General features: G+C 36.9%; 3 protein-coding genes across 3 annotated transcripts; 2 read left to right on the top strand and 1 right to left on the bottom strand.

The window, feature by feature from the left end:
• The first annotated feature begins 2,849 nt into the window (after positions 1 to 2,849).
• Positions 2,850 to 4,492, top strand: LOC120329823 (uncharacterized). The gene has a single exon (XM_078118822.1). It carries the CDS (start codon positions 2,955 to 2,957, stop codon positions 3,846 to 3,848), a length of 894 nt encoding a protein of 297 aa, XP_077974948.1. The 5' UTR covers positions 2,850 to 2,954; the 3' UTR covers positions 3,849 to 4,492.
• A 1,059-nt stretch (positions 4,493 to 5,551) lies between these two features.
• LOC120329935 (uncharacterized) lies at positions 5,552 to 13,295 on the top strand. Its single transcript, XM_039396736.2, has 4 exons — positions 5,552 to 5,764; positions 6,050 to 6,155; positions 11,550 to 11,755; positions 12,770 to 13,295. The coding sequence occupies exons 1-4, from the start codon at positions 5,603 to 5,605 to the stop codon at positions 13,010 to 13,012; spliced, it is 717 nt and encodes a 238-aa protein (XP_039252670.2). The 5' UTR covers positions 5,552 to 5,602; the 3' UTR covers positions 13,013 to 13,295.
• On the bottom strand, positions 6,386 to 11,058 carry LOC144430393 (uncharacterized). The gene has a single exon (XM_078118322.1). The coding sequence runs from the start codon at positions 10,888 to 10,890 to the stop codon at positions 6,622 to 6,624; it is 4,269 nt and encodes a 1,422-aa protein (XP_077974448.1). The 5' UTR covers positions 10,891 to 11,058; the 3' UTR covers positions 6,386 to 6,621.
• Positions 13,296 to 17,234: the final 3,939 nt, after the last annotated feature.

Here is a 17,234-nt window from a genome sequence, read left to right as displayed (position 1 = left end):
TACAACTGTCAAAACTTCGATTCGTTACAATGAATAATGAAGCATCTGGATTTAGAATGAATTTTTTAATTGCCATAACAGCTAGCGACCTGAACTAGAGCCGATAAACGTGGGTTTTGGGGAATATTGAGGGTCTTAGAAGCGTTTCAAGCTACGAAAAAATGCTATGTGCTTTTTCTTTACATTTCGAAAGGAAGGGGTCCCGACCCGAAAAACCCTCGTCAATAAAATTGTGTGTTACAATTAACTTTCACTGATATGACTGACAGAAAAATGCTCTTCGTTTACATTTCAAAGAAGGGAGGGGGTTCCTACCCGCAAAATCACCCTCCTGGGTACGCCGCCGTACTTTGGTATCCCCTATCAAAAAAACTGTGCGTTACAATAAACTTTTACTGATTGGAGAAAAATTATTGAATCATTCATTCAGCTTCAATTTTTCTGTTGAATAAAAGAGTTTCCGGATTGCTTGAGGTGGTCCAGTCATCTACGACTTGGATAAGGTGCGCTAAAAACAATACAAGAAATTGATTGGAACGCCAGGTTCTAAATTGAATAATAAATGACATTAAACACTTATGCTAGTACAGAGGTATCAATTGTACAGCTAGCTATATTTAAAAACATCGTCACGCTAATAACCGAATTGCGTAAGCCATTTTTGGCGATTTTGAGTTTTTTTTTACAAAATAGGTATTTTTGTAATGCTGCGCACCTGTCTGTTAACTCAGATTTTATTTTAGAAGTTCCGAAACCCATAAAAATGGAGATTTAGTATGACATGCACATTTGTGCAATTGTTTCGTCATATTGAATTATCATTGTTACCGCAGGACTATTGTGACGTCACAAAGGCAAAATAACCTCGGCGAAGTATTTTCAAGTTTTTGCATCTCGGATTCTAGCTTAGCGCGTATTAATTTGAATTTTTACCACAGTATAGGAAGACGTGCACTTGTGATATTCACTGTCCGAGTCCAATTTACCTTGGTTGGCTTTTATATTAGGTGCATTGCTGTTTTATTCTTTATATTTAATCTTAGTCTTATTTCGATGGGTGTGCAGAACGTGTTATATTGATGAAATATATATTTTTGAACATAAAAAATAATGTAATTGAAACTGATTAGCTATTTTGGGGATTAGACATTGTAGATACTGAGAATTACATTCGTTTTTGGAATGTTTAGTTTTCAGGACTGGCGCGTATAGTGAAGTTGCAAAATTGCGTATGTCCCCAAGTCATAGACACATTTCTGCCTAAGTCACAGTGCGCCATTATGACGTCACTTGCTGCGTCATACAAATTAACTTAAATCCGGCTACGATAAAAAAAAACTGGTGGGATCTGTGCTGCGTTTGTACTTAATCTTCGAAAGGCGAGGTTGATCAATCTCAGCGAAAACGATTCTACAACGTCTTGCATATTGCTGAAGCCCGTGACTGCGCAGTATTTCATCGATATCAAAGTTCATCCGTGTAATTTCGAAGCACTTGATGAAAATCGACCGATATTTGATCGAATACAAAATTCTTCTAAACAATGGCTCAAAGAAATCATAATCGAAAGAGAGATGCCACTACGAAAGATTAAAGATAGGTTCCGAACCTCCGGAGAATACGTTATTATGATGAAAGAAAAGCCATCCGGTGATCCGCTTGAGGTATTTGCACAAAATATCAAGGAAGGTCTTCACTTAAACCAGTCACTTGACGACGCAGATATAATGCTGAGTGTTGAGTTAGTTACCTCTACCTTCGTAATCATGAAAGATTATTAGATTTATTCGGCTCTGCACTCTTGCCAAAGCAAATACTGTAAATAAAGCATTTTCCGAAGTGTATTTTAATGAACAGTCTTTAAAATCTCAAGATACTGCACAGTAACCAATTACTAATTTGTAGTTTATTACAGATATTTTACAATCATGACCGTTTTCTCAAACATGATTTTCTTTGATTGTTCTGATTAATAAATATCACAATTATAAGCCTATATACTTGGCTAAAGCTTTGCGGTTTAGTTTAAATGAAGAGGATGAGAAGGGCGTCATTTATCAACAGATTTGAAATTACCTTGCGCATACGTCTCCAAGTTTTGACGTTGAATAAAGAACTCTTCTGTGTCGCGGAAAAAATTCTGCCAATCGCTTGAGTCGCAAATAATCAATCACAACCAGCAGTAGATGCCATTGGTGCGATATTTCATAAGGCACGTATTGATTTAGATGTCGAATTGAACGAAATAAAAATAATAATTATTCGTCACGTTCAACAACAGATGTCACTACCGTGTTCGATAAGATCATTGCATGTAACAATGTTGTTCGGTACAGGTATACGTAGTTTAAATATTACCTGTTATATGTTAGAATTAGACACTAATTGTCATCACCTATTATATATATTATATAAAATATATTTATGAGTATATATATGAATTGCAATTGACGTCAGGTAAGTAGGCCTAAAATTAGATGTAAAACATATAAAATATCATTATTCAAACAAACGATTTGAACTGACAGGCCAAGTGCGAACTGGGGCTTAAAACATATAAATTGCTTCAGCAAAAAATTATCAATCTCAGGCAATTTTTTAAGGTAAACGCCGCTGCTTATTCAAATTTTGTTCGGATAATCGTGTCATCAGGTAATTGTAGATAAGTGTCAAATAGTGACATGACATTTATTATATTTCTGCCGGATTGATTGCATCATTACCAAAAACGACATACTAATCTTTTTTTGTGGTCGATTTGACATTTACCGCAATGAGCATGAAGCAATGAGTATGATCATTCAGTCATAAAATACATAGTTTGGCTGTCAATAAAATCAAAGCAATTGGCAATATCATCGAAGTATAGATCTTCCGTTTCTTGACGACAGCAATTTTGATCAGAAATAAAGGAAATCTCGAAATTTTACCCAAGATTTTGAAATTCTAGGGAAATGAGTCACGGAATCAAATCATCGAGTTCTGTTGATGTTGAGCTTATTCGAGTATATGAAGATGAAGACTTGGCAAAAATTTATGCAAAATATAGATTTCCATACTGTTCGACGATACCGAAGGAAATTATGCAGTTTATGAGAGAAAAAAGGCCTGCGAAAACCCAAGATGGGAGATATGAGCGAATGCTTGATGTCGGCTGTGGTTGTGGAACATTATCAACACAAATGTTTTCTTCGTATTTTCAATCAATTTTGGGTGTCGATATCAGCGAAGCCCAAATCAGGCAAGCAAAGCTATTGAACAAATCCAAAAACATTACTTTTGAGGTTATCCATAGCCTCAAATTTCCAGTAGAAGACAATAGCATTGATCTCGTTACGTGTGGAACATCAATACATTTTCTGGATATAAAGAAATTTGAAAAAGAATGTCAGAGAGTTTTAAAACCTGGAGGACTTTGTGCTGCGTATGTGTTTAACCTCCAAAAGGCGAGGTTAATTAACTGCTACGAAAACGATTCGGCAACATCCTGCATGTTTTTGAGACCTGTGATTGCACAGTATTTCGTGGATATCCGAGCCCATCCAAGCAATTTCGAAGCACTTGATAGAAATCGACCTATTTTCGATCGAATACAAAATCCATCTGAAAGATGGCTCAAAGAAATCGTAAGCGAAAGAGAGATGTCACTACGAAAATTCAAGGATGTGTTACGAACCTCTGGAGAATACGTAATTATGATGAAAGAGAAGCCATCCGTCGATCCTCTTGAAATACTTACGCATAATATCAAGAAAGGTCTTCAATTGAATACGACACTCGACGACGAAGATATCATGCTGATTGTTGAGATAGTTTTTCCTATCTTCGTATTCATCAAGGACTATTAGATTTTATTCGGCTCTGCACACTTGCCAAGGCAAATACTGTGATCGAGGCATTTTCTGAAGCGTATTAATGAACAGTCTTCTAAAATCTAAAGATACAGCACAGTAATCAATTACCAATTTGTATTTTATCCAACGTTCGTGCTTTTATCAATGTTATCGTCACGTTTCACAAATGACGTCACTGCCGTGTTTATTAGCAACCTGCGGGACAAACGCGGTCAACAAGGAAAAACTGTGCGGCACGCGTTTAAGTGACAATGAGTTTTTAAGTTAGTTTAATCTGGTTCGTGCGAGTAATTCCAATCCTTCGAGATTTGAAGCCCATACTTGAGATCAATTTATTATCTATGCCTATGACATCACAATGCCCTATCAGTTAGTTAGCCTCTGAGAAACGAACAACGCATGTCATAAGATCAATAACCAGAACTTTTGAAAGGTTGCACACCTCCAGATAAGATCATTACATGTAACAATGTTGTTCGGTACAGGATTACGTAGTTTGAATATTACCTGTTATACGTTAAACACTTGTTGTCATCACTATCACGAAAATTAATGTCATGTCACTATTTGACACGTATTCACAATTACCTGATGCACGATTATCCGAACAAAATTTGATTAAGCAGCATCGTTTGCATTGAAAAATTGTCTGAGATTGTTTATCGTTTGCTGGAGCAATTTATATATTTTAAGCCCCCAGTTCGCACTTGGCATGTCACTTCAAATCGTTCGTTTGAATAATGATATTTTATATGCTTTAGGTCTGATTTTCACAGAGTGGAAATTCTTAGATGAAGATGGACCATAGAAATTTACTTAAGAGGTAGAGGTAGAGTTCTACGGGTAACAGGTAAAAGAAAAACAACCTACGGGATGGTTTGTTTTAAAATATGTCAGGGATATAGTTGAAATAACTTTCAAGATAACGTTAGCAAGACAATATTTGAATATTCGTTTTGGTATTTCAGAAGTGTGTGCTGTACCAACATCAAGATAACTAATTTTGTTCGCCTAATTTACATCAAGTTGTAAAACCTATGATCAGGGGGTATAATTACTTAGCTAACACAGACAATCCCCGAACTCGTAATAGAACTAAAATAAGTTAAATCGGGATAAAATTAGGGCCTGACCCAAACCTGATACACAAACTGCCTTATCTTTGTATAAAACTAGTATCGCCGTAACATCCATTCCTAATGTGAGAGATTCCGAAGTCTTGAGTAAGATGAAGATGACCCTTAAAGTCTTATAAATAGATTAAAAAGTTTTCTTTCCTCATAATTCATTCTTCGATATTTTGGCAATTAAAAGTAAGGTAAATCGATCGGGGCGCTAGAAAAATCCTTGTTGGAAAAAGTGGCGAAAATGCAAATGATTCGGCATAAATGCAATGCATTTAAGTTCAGAACGTTCATCAAGTCAAATTTAAACCAATTTTAATTAATCACACGGTAAATTCTTGAGCAGAGTATTGAATACTCACGTAGTTCTCTGCCCATAGGTTTCGATCCCTTTACACAACTTGATTTAAAATAGCCGAACAAAATTAGTTACTTCCATATTGGTACAAACACTTATGGAGCGCCAGGTATTGTATATAAATGCAGGGATTCGGTCATAGACTAGAATCGAGTTTTTAGGAGATGTGTTTTACTAAAATTAATCCTAAGAGTAAAACATTTACTTATCACAGAAGTGTATTATTTTTAAATAAATTTAAAGCTGAAAAAAAAAACTTCGGAAAAATGTGCTCCGGTTTTGAATGGACAGTCGATGGCTTCGACTTTCGAATTCGTGCATTGGAAGTTGATGACATCCCGGAAGTACGTGATATGGTCACCAGATGTTTGTATAAGATGCTGTTTACGGCATTTGAAGCAATATTTGTTAAAAATTGGCGAATACAGGTAACTCCAGTAAAGAACATTAATAAATTAAAATAGTACAATGAAGTTTTGGATAGCTTTCTTAAATAAAAAAATAAATATCGATAGCAGTTTGGTATGGTGCAGTCATTGTTTTTTTTTTACTATGGACAGTGGGTATATTCACTTGGCTAACCCAGACAGTCCCCGAACTCGTAATAGAACTAAAATAAGAAAAATCGGAATAAAATTATGGCCTAACCCTAACCTGGTACACAATTTACCAATCAGTTTTACTGAAATCACATCGTTGCTAAATATATTCAGATTGTTCTGTCAGGATTATCCGTGTTGCTTCTCAATTACTTCGACTACGAAGTACAATATATTGCTGTTTTCGTCTCTTTTCAAATATGTCTGTTGACTTTACCAAGTGAGTTTGTTGTAAGTTTACGCGGAAATATCACGTACAACCCCATGAAACATGATCTATATCAGTGGTTCTCAAACGGTGAGGCGCGCCCCACAAGGGGGGCGTGAAAATTTTTTTCGAGGGGGAGTGAAGCTAATTAAAAATATTTGTTAGTTTGATCTTGCCCACCTGATTTGCTTTTAAAACTTTTTATTTATTTTAATATTTACGTTCCATCCACGTATTTTCTGTAAAGTTGACAATACAACTCAGTTCAAAGTCAATACATCGATTAATACAGATTAACAAAACCACAAACTTATAATGAGCATGCTGCCCAAACAGTAAAAACAGAAGACAAAACACAATAGCAAATTATTCACGCCTGAGCGAACATAATAAATGAAGCAAAACGAAAGTGAAAGAATGCAGTGCTTGAAATGAATAAAGCAGAATAGTAACAAATTCACTGTGTTTTATTTTAAGTTTAGGAAAGACGTAATTGTCCGAGGGTAAGCGTTTGAACGAGTCGTTCAGGAGATGCCCCTTTTTTGGTAAGAATATCAGCCAATTGTTTTTTCGATTCGACCCAGCTTATGCTGTTGATTTCTTTGTTTTGAATCATCTCCTTCAGCATCCCTATTTCAACTCGTAAGCGTTTGTTGGAAACATTTTTACTGGATCGGAGTGCTTCACATAGTGATCGATTGTCGGTTATGACATCGAGTTGTAGGCTTTTGAGTTTTCCAAAATATAACTCCGCAAACATATCTTTGATAAAAACAGCATTGTCAACTGCGTCTGACAATGACAGTGTTTCCGCTGTGAGAGTACTTTTGGCAACGCGACGAATCCTCTTGGACTGCCAGCTTAGCAGAGAGCATTCATTATTTTCTCCAACCAAGAACACCAAATTGCCCCCTTGGCTTCCACCATCTCTCAGGTTACCATAAGCAGCATCAGCGAAGACGACAATCTTTAATAATTCATCATTTCCTAAATTTTTGTATTTCAATGATAATTGCTGGTTTTTCAGTCTTCTTATTATCTTGTTTATATAGAGCAAATCTTTTTTCTTCCCATCTTTAAGGTTAGAAGCAAGCTGACAAACATCATAGCTCACGTCAGGACGTGTCTGATTGCTTGCCCAAAGAAGACGGCCAATATTCGCTCTTAAAATATCTATTTGAGAAGACGAAAGACACTCTGCATCATCTGAGGTCACTTTTATGGTCTCAAGGTTTTTTACATACAATTCTTGATTGATCAATATTTCATCGGCTGATTGTTGTATGTCTAGTCCCAAATATTTGAATGCCTCGTTTTTCTCCGAGCTAATTAGAAATGTTGACCTCAGTTTCGAAATCAAATTGTTCTCAAAATACTCTGTGCCAGACCACAGAATATCATCAACATGAATCCCAGCTATTCCTTGTAATTCCCCATTGCAGTATACATAGAATACTGCTGAATCAGATGCTGATACTTTTGCTCCTTGGTCAACGAGAAACTTCTTTAGTCGATTGTACCATTTGAGTGATGCATCACTTAACCCATAAACACATTTGTTTAGTTTCCATAGCTTGGTAGTTCCAGCCTCTTTGGGAGGCTTTAAAAATATTTCTCTATCCACACAATTTCCCTGTAAGAAAGCTGTTTTAATGTCAATCGTATGAAGCTTCCATTTCTTTTGTGCGACAATGGCAATAAGAACCCTGAGTGAATCTTTTGAACAGGTGGGCGATTCTTTAGCAATATCGTCAGTTTGTTCTTCAAAGCCTCTTGCGACAAGTCTGGCTTTGGGAATGATTCCATCTTCAGTATCTTTCATTGAACACACCCATCGTACGGAAATTGTTGGTTGACCAACATTTTCGACTTCATTGTAGACCTTATTTTGTCTCCAGCTTTTCAACTCTGACTTCTTTGCTTCTAGAAAGTCAACATTTTCCAAGACCAACACATCTTCATGAGTGTTTTCATCCATTTCCTTCTCGTTCAGATTTTCCACTTTATCAAAATCTACGTACCCAGATTTTCCTCTAAAACTTTCTGGATTACAATATTCAACATTGTAGCTTTTCCCATATTTCCCGGTTGATTTACCTGCACGACTAAGGATTTTGGCTTCATAGTCTTCACCAGCTAATGTAAAAGAGACAATTTTGCCTTTAGTCAAGTTGAGATTACGTCTGCCACCAGTTGCTGCTTGATCTGGATTGCCAATTGCACTTTGGTCATTATCCATATTTTCAGAATCATTGCTTTCATTTGAAATTTCTGGAACAGACTGTTCCTCATCTTCTATATGATCATTACCATTAGACGAAGCGTCAATTCCATCATTAGAATCTGTTGGAATGCAAACCTCCTTTGTCCGAGGAAAATCCTGAAGATAACGGTTGGCATGCTGGACTCTGCATGAATGTGCTCTGATTAGCTGTCCGCCATGTCGTATAAAAATAACCGGTCCATCTTGCCCAATTACTTTTGCAGGGCCCTTCCATTGTTTTTGATCCTCTCTCTTATAATAAACCTCTTCTCCCGTGAAGAATTCATCCCGAGTCTGTCGGGTTTGTGTTCGTAATGCTCTTCTTATTTTTTCGGAGGATTCTGATTCAATAACTGCTTTCCTGGCAGCTTGCATTGCAAATATATTATTGGCTACAGTGAGACTTATAGATTCACCTTCCAAGGCAGGTGGGTCATCATGAGTAACTGATGGCAAAGTGGGATTCCTTCCAAACACGAGCTGGTTAGGGCTGAAGCCATTGTTATTCACAAGTGATTTTTTTGCGCTAAGAGCCCAAGCAAGTGCAGTTTCCATATCACATTTCTCAGCTGCCTTAACTTTCATCAATGTTTCTGTCAATGTCCTATTGTGTCGCTCGCAGAGTCCATTAGACCACGGTGAGTATGCAGCTGTCGTCGTGAATGTTATATTAAAATTTCCACACATATCTTTGAACACTTCAGAATCAAATTCTCCGCCGTTGTCACTCAGAATACGAGACGGACTTCCAAAAATGCTGATCCAATTTTGCATGAATTTCTTTACAATTGTTGATGAAAATTTATTTCTCACAATGGCAGCTCTACTGTATCGAGTGAAGTGATCAATCATATGCAAATACCACATATCAGAACCTAGCTGATGTAGATCGACCGCCACTGTTTGATTAAAATCATTTGCCCATGAAAGTTCTACAACTGGACGTGGCGAAGGTTTTTTGTAAACTTTACATATTTCACAATCACTGACTGTTTCTTCAATCAGGCTCGAAAGATCTGCATTCCATTTTCCTGCATTCTGAATGAGCTTCTTTAATTTGTCTTGTGACGCATGGCCGAACTGTTTATGCAATTTTGTAATTTCAGCTTTCCCAAATTCTTTATGCCCAGTGATTTCTGATGCAAGGATTTCATTACGACAACCAACTTCTGCCTTCATTTTAGGCAGTATATCTACCGCATAATGTCCATTGGTAGATAAATGCAACTTAAGATCTTGCTTGAGCATTACCGCACGATCGTTCTGCATGTCAAGTACAGTGCCTGCACGCTTTAGTGTGCTTTTGCTGAGTAACAATGGCAAGTTTTCTTCATTCACAATTTCAACCTCCATTCTCAGCAACGTTCGGCCAATTTGTACAGGAATTATAGCCTTTTTCTCAGCTTGAATTTCTTTCCCATCTCCAAATTTAAATCTCTTCATTGAGGGAAAAATCTCAACTCTGCTCGACAAGTTTTCGTTTAAGAGCCCAAGATAATTCCTGAACCATTTTTTACCAGCTACTGTCTTCGTGCAAGCAGTATCTACTATTGCAGCCTTGGCAGCTTCAACTTCAAAAATATCTGAAGAATTTTCATCTGTTATCAAAACCATTTGTATTTGTTCGCAAACACCATCTTGCATCGGAACAATAAACTTATTCTTTTTATGTGGACATTGTTTGGCCCAGTGCATTTTTGATTCACAAATTGCACATCTAGATATATTTCCGTATTTGTCCCGTGGATTCAGTTGAGCTTTTACTGTCGATTCATGATGCTTGTATCGCTGCTTTGCTCCTCCGCCACTACCGGTGGCGTATCTCGATCTCTCTTTGAAAAATTCTTTTTTAAATTTTGGCCTACCAGTACCGGTATCACGAGTCACAAATGCATTTTCCTTTTTAATATTCGATGCAACATCATCTTCATCAAAATCATAATTCTTTTCATCGCCATCTTGCTTTGAAAGAATCCTTTTTAAGGCTGATTTCATAGATTCGAACTTCAAGTCGCTTCCAACAGTAAGAACCATTTGGCGCTGTTGATCAGTTAGGCCTGCAGCATCTAATATCTTAAAAGCCAGAATGGTATCTGGTAGCTTCATGTCATATTTTACAAGTCTAGCATACCGGTGTTCAAACTCCAGGATAAAATCCACCATTGAAATATCAGAACTTTTCTGATATTTACTAAATAGCGTGTAGGCTAAATAGGCCTCATCAGTTTTCTCTGACTGAAATGCACCATCAAGATTTCCAAGAAGTTTGTCCAACCCATCATCAGCTTTCAACTGTTCACTAGTTAACTCTGACACAGCTTTCTCAGCTTTATTATTTCCATCAAGCGACTGCAGACGCACCAAAATTGCCTGCTTTTCCTTTGGCACTTCTGTTATGGAAATCCACATGTCCAACTTATTTTTCCATTCTGCATAGCTGGTACCGCCTCCAAACCTTGGTGGTGGTATTTGTTTGGAAGTCATTTTCCTCTGCTACCATGTAAAGTTGACAATACAACTCAGTTCAAAGTCAATACATCGATTAATACAGATTAACAAAACCACAAACTAATAATGAGCATGCTGCCCAAACAGTAAAAACAGAAGACAAAACACAATAGCAAATTATTCACGCCTGAGCGAACATAATAAATGAAGCAAAAAGAAAGTGAAAGAATGCAGTGCTTGAAATGAATAAAGCAGAATAGTAACATTTTCAACGTGTTTTTTGAATAAAACATACTTTCGCCTTACTATCTATTATTTGTATCTTATGGTTAGCTAGTTATTTTTAAGGTGGGCGCGAGACTTGACAAATTCCAAAAAGGGGGCGCGGCTTAAAAAGTTTGGGAAGCACTGATTTATATTGTTGAATTATAAATTTGAGTGTCGAACGGATTGTTGACTGAACCTGGTGAACTATAGTTTTTGCTTGTGTCTTGCTGGTATTGTAGATCATTTGTCAAATTAATTAAGAGGTAATTTCATGTTGTAAAAAATACAGATATCTTGATTCTGGTTTTATTTTCAACTATACACCATGTTATAAAAAGCTATGAAGATATAACTATGTTGACACTAACAGATTGATTACTCGATAAATATTATAGTTGTCACTTGTATTACATTATTTTTGCGATTAGATGCAGTTTCGTTTTACCGTTACCTTGCGCCGGTAATAACAAAGTTTGAAAGGGACATTATCAACGCAGACAAGACATATGTGGGGTTCTGGATTTCCGAGGTTTTCACAGATGGTGAATGGAGAAAAGTAGGAACAGTAGCTCTGCACGAAGCGGATCATCTAGAAAAGCGTTGGTTTGAAACTGGAACTATAATTTCCCTGAGCGTAAGTGGAATGCGTATATGTATATTGTAGACCAGGGATGGGCTATTGCATTTCTGAGTGGGCCAGTTACAGATAATAGTTTTGATTACTGGGTCGGGGGCTCAAAACTCAGTATAAAAAACTATAAATAAAAAGCAGTCTAAATACAACAGCTAGTCCAACAACTGGGCTAACGTTTATATAATAATAAAAAGCAAAATGTGACAATCGGGTTCATTATGACGTGTTTTTCATCGATATTTTCGACGGAGATTTATATTCACAAAAGCTGGTTGGTGTGCCGGATCCGGCGCGCGGGCTGTAATATGGCCAACCATGTTCCAGACTGTAGAGAATGCCTTATAATTTTAAACGTATACATCTGTTATATTTCAGAAGTTACGAATATTTCAAACGATTCCATCCACTAAACTTGATACGTAAATTTTCCAAATGGACTATTAGCGAATAAATTTCAAATATCTAGTTTCTTTGGTTTATAAAACGATTTGGAAATGATGTCACCGATGTACTTTATTTCAAAACTTTTGCATGAGCATGGACAGTTGCATCCAACATTGGAAGTTGGTTGTTTGGAAAATTCGTATTTACATACAGGTTTGAAGACTTTGAAACTTAGGGCCTGACAGGTGTCTCTATAAAGTCAAAATTGCGAAAGGAATTTATCGATAGCATATATTGTTTTGGCCTTCACAGATTTATTAAATCAAGTATGTTTATGTTGAGAACCGACTTCATGACAAAATTGAAATAGACTTCATGGACAAGTATGTATTGAAGTAAAATTTGTGCTATACCATGTTTTTCACGTTGGTTGGAGCTGCGTGTTTATGTGAAAGAAATTACCCAGCTTTGATCTTTAAAGTCGAAAACAGCATGGTTTTGTCTTTCGATATATTTGGGTTGGATTTCTAGAATACGTCGATTACAAATACTATATCGTAAAGAAATGCGATGCTTAGTGGTCATTTTTAACACGTTTTATACATTGAAATCGTTTCGATTTTGTTACAGTGTGTATCAGTATCGAAAGGCTGGAGATCCAAGAAAATAGGAACCATGATGTTGAAGCACGCTCTCAGTCAAGCTCATTTGATGAAGTATAAAGTCATTGTTCTTCGCGTAAGCGAGGAACAATCCAACGCCGTATCTTTGTATAAAAAGAATGGTTTTGAAATAGTGAATATTATAAACGCAAAATGTTTTCCTCTACTCCATGGGGTAGATGTCTACGTCATGGCTAGAAAACTCCCGTAATGCAGGATTTAGTGTGAAGCAACCTTTCAACGTGTACAATTGACGACTTCAGACATTTTTGCTTCTGACACCTCTCAGTCATATTCCATGATGCACAATCTTTTTAAATTGTTTTGTGAACATTTGCAATAAAATACACCACAACGAAATTCTCAGTCCATCGGCAACATCGACCAAAACGAGGATTGTGAACGATTTTCCCGTAGTGTGTGTACCAGGTTAGGCTATATTCTTATTCAGATTTTCCTTATTTTAGTTCTATTTCGAGTTCGGGAACTGTCTACGTTAGCCAAGTGAATATACCCCTACCCATAGGTTTCATCTCTTTACACAACTTGATGTAAAGTAGGCTTACAAAATCAGTTACCGGTACGGTACCTCTACACTTCTGTAGCGCCGGATTTTCAATGGCTAATTTGATTTGATTGTTTCTGAATTCAGTATCAGTTTACCAATATCGTATATGATGTTGAGAAAAGTCGTACATCCTAATAAAGAAGCATGTACTCAAATCTGAAACACTCAGTACGTGTATGAGGCTGAGCACTGCCGCTGTGTTCTATCGCAGCGCATATAGCATCCATTAACCTCAATGATATCACCACAATCGTGATCTATCATCAGTTACGGTTTTTCAACATTTTAGCTCGAATTGGCGATAGTTTCACGGGTTCCTGTTGGTGATGTAACCATATTATTCCCTGCCCGTTTCAGTCTATGATGAGGACGCAGCAATGATTTTTAATTTTTTGCTTTCATTTCAAATTATTGTTTTAACAAGGCAAACATTTATTAAACTAAACAAGAGAGCTATGCTCAAATATATGGACACTTGTAATAAAACGAAATATATCATCATCACTTCACCAAAAACCATAGGGTACCCTACGCTTTCGGTGCGGTATCCTGCACGAATCTGAACAGTGAAACAGCTACATGGCTCTGGTAACTGACTTACTAGTACTTGGGTACAAATAACCGTACAGGGACTGTCATAGATCTTCCATGTCCTGTGTTAATGATCTTTTCTTCTCCGTCCAATTTCAACGTGAATTGAAATACCAAGTGATCCGAGTCACTTCTCCATTACGGTACCAGGCTAAAATAAGAAGAAAATATCGATTCCCCGATAATCAATTGCGGTACGGTAACTTACCAGTATCTGATATTCAATCAATCAATCAATCATTTATTTTGGTACTCTGACATAAACACAAAAACAACACAAAAACTGGACAGACAAACAAAATGCAGAGATACCTGGAAGGCGAGCATAACTTAAAATAAAGTTAAAAAACGTAAAAGTACGCGCCCGCCCACCGAAAAAAATATTAATACAAGAATACAAAAAACACGATTCAGAATCGGGCAATGCTTTTTAAGGGATCTGAGGACAACTTACACAAAATATAACAAAATTTATGTAGATAAATTAAATGTAATAGACTTCTGACGACTTCTCCCATCCTATTATAGTAATCACCAGAATTTACCCCACATATCATATATATTATATATAAATGAAGTTGATTTCAAATATTTGAATGCAGCAAACTCTGGGTCTGGAATTCTAGATTGTATATTGCTAAATAGGTAAATAGCTGTAGGAAACATCTTGCTTTCAAATACATAAAAAATTCACCAATAATTTATCAAATGTACAAACCAGATAAAAAAAAAAGCATGCATGAAAGGCAGCATGAAGTTTTGAACATTGGAAATAAAGTGTAAATTTGCAAAATCAATAAAAAAATTTCAAATTGATTCCAAAGGCTAGATTATTTCTTTGACAAGTTTGCTAACAAATATTGAACACAGCAAATTTCAATAAGAGTGCTATGCAAGTGGGGTCATGCTCCTTATGGATATGAAATAGGGCCTTAAAAATATGTTAGCCATCATAGAATGATGTTGTTCGAAAAGCACAAAAATAAAGTGCTATAGTTGCCTACAGACAGGCTTGAAATAGCTGCAAATACAAAGCATGACTAGTAGTGAACACAGCAAAAAAGATTAGGGCAGTGTGTCTGGAAAAAATACAAAATAGCTATATACATTGGAACCATTTGCCAAAACAATATTCATACAACTACCAATGCTGGTAAGCAACATTAAGATGTAGAAGAATTTATCAAAACAATAAAAGCAGGTTCAGTTACACACTCACACAATGAAATACCTTTGAGCAAAAATAAATATGTGACAGAAGAAAAGTTAAAATATGCTTGTGTCCTAAGTGCCACATAATCCAAGTAAAGTGGTTGAAAATGTGATTGAAAATATATAAATTATTGGCAATAAAAAGAAAAAAAAATAATAATAATATCTACTCAGTAAGGATAAAGCTTATATTAAAAAAAAGAAATGAGTTGTATTCATTTGAAATATTAGTGAGCCATATGTATGCATTGCCTAATTGTGAAACATTCGTTCGCGGAACGGTTCTTCCTTGTCATATAATAACTCAATACATTTCCTCGTATCAAATAAAAAAAAAGATAGGCTACAAAATTTATGTTGTTTACATCAGAACTGTAACGAAAAGATGAGAGCGTAATGCACAAACTACCGTACGGTACCTTACCAATACCTGTTGCTGTACTGTAGGCCTGCTATTCGATCGTGGAACGGTTCTTCTCTGGCATATAAAAACTCAATTTAATTTGGTCTTATCAAAATTAACAAATACGGTAGGCTAGATTTGCTAGAAAACCTACATTTGACATTACTGCAATAGTAAGATCGCGAAAGGACTACGTCAATTTTACTGTGGTACGGTAACTGAGCAGTATCGGCGCGGCGGTGTGGCTCAACGGGCTAAGCGTTAGGAATACGCTCGCCACCGCACCTCTAATTACTCTGCGTGGGTTCGCAGGTTCGAACCCATGCAGGGATGGTTATGTGCGAGAGGATTGCTGGACTCCTCGCCGTCGTTGGGTGGTTCACGTAACCGCTGGTCGGTTACGGCTTCCTCCACCACCAAGTCCATGCCTCCGAAAACAAACAATATAACTAATCCCATACCCGACTTGGAATGGTAACCGGACGAGAGGCCGTGGTTCGCCATATGGATAAGCCGTCTCATCGGCTTTCCTCTCCCCCGGGATAAATATGTTAATCCTATCCTATCCTACCAAAGTGACTATAACACTTTTATAGACACTTTCAGCAGTACCATACCTGCAAGCTCGATCACGCAACCGCTTGAAATAAGTTCTAAAACAGTGTTCCCATGAGTAAATTTTAGAACAGCGAAATTTTGAATGAAATATCAGATCTCATAGGAAATTAAGGAATAAATAAAAGTGATAGCCTTCTGAAAAACAAACTATCAAACCTCAACCACTGAAAATTTCGAAGCAATTAGTCCAGTATTCGAAGAGAAAAACGATTTTATCATGATGAAGGAGAATAATAATAACAACAACAACATAATATTGAAACGATCCTTATGTCCACTAAAGTATCCAATTAAAGGAGGATCGTTTAACGGAGGCGTGGACTTCACCCGGGATTTCTTTGGACTCGGACTCTGATGCAATCATGATTCGAGGCAGCCGACGAACGCAGAAACTCATCTAGGATAGGATAAGACGGCCTAACCATATGGCGAACCACGGCCTCTCGTCCGGTTACCAGTCCATGTCGGGTATGGAATTAGTTTTAGTTATTTGTTTTTCGGAAGCATGGACTTGATGGTGGAGAAAGCCGTAACCGACCAGCGGTTACGTGAACCGCCTTACGACGGAAAGGAGTCCAGCAATCCTCTCGCACATAAATACCCCGGATGGGATTCGAACTCATGCAGGGTAATCAGAGAAACGGTGGCGAGCATATTCCTAACGCTTAACACGATAAGCCACACTGCCGCGACAATCATTATTCACAAGGAACACACCTAAATAATGATGCATATTCTTCAATTAGAACACACATAAATAATGATGCATATTCTTCAATGGGAACACACCTAAATAAGTATGCATATATTTCAATGGGAACACACCTAAGTAATGACGCATATTCTTCAATGGGGACACACCTAAATAATGACGCATATTCTTCAATGGGAACACCCTACATAAAGACGCATATTTTTCAATGGGAACATACCTAAATAATGACGATTTTTCTCCAATGGGAACATCTAAATAAATCTTTCGACCAAATAGCAACATACATATAAGCAGGCTTTTTGCAAGAGCAATTCATTCATACACAA

Source organism: Styela clava, chromosome 12 (assembly GCF_964204865.1).
Source record: "Styela clava chromosome 12, kaStyClav1.hap1.2, whole genome shotgun sequence".
Taxonomy (NCBI): Eukaryota; Metazoa; Chordata; class Ascidiacea; order Stolidobranchia; family Styelidae; genus Styela; species Styela clava.
Note: the sequence above shows the minus strand (reverse complement) of the source record. Positions and strands in the feature narration are given on the sequence as shown.

Coding starts and splice junctions, on each gene's coding strand:
- LOC120329823 (XM_078118822.1), top strand. CDS start 2,955: ATGAGTCACGGAATCAAATCATCGAGTTCTGTTGATGTTGAGCTTATT.
- LOC120329935 (XM_039396736.2), top strand. CDS start 5,603: ATGTGCTCCGGTTTTGAATGGACAGTCGATGGCTTCGACTTTCGAATT. Junction 6,156..11,549: donor ATGTCTGTTGACTTTACCAA/GTGAGTTTGTTG, acceptor TTTTGCGATTAG/ATGCAGTTTCGTTTTACCGT. Junction 11,756..12,769: donor GAACTATAATTTCCCTGAGC/GTAAGTGGAATG, acceptor ATTTTGTTACAG/TGTGTATCAGTATCGAAAGG.
- LOC144430393 (XM_078118322.1), bottom strand. CDS start 10,890: ATGACTTCCAAACAAATACCACCACCAAGGTTTGGAGGCGGTACCAGC.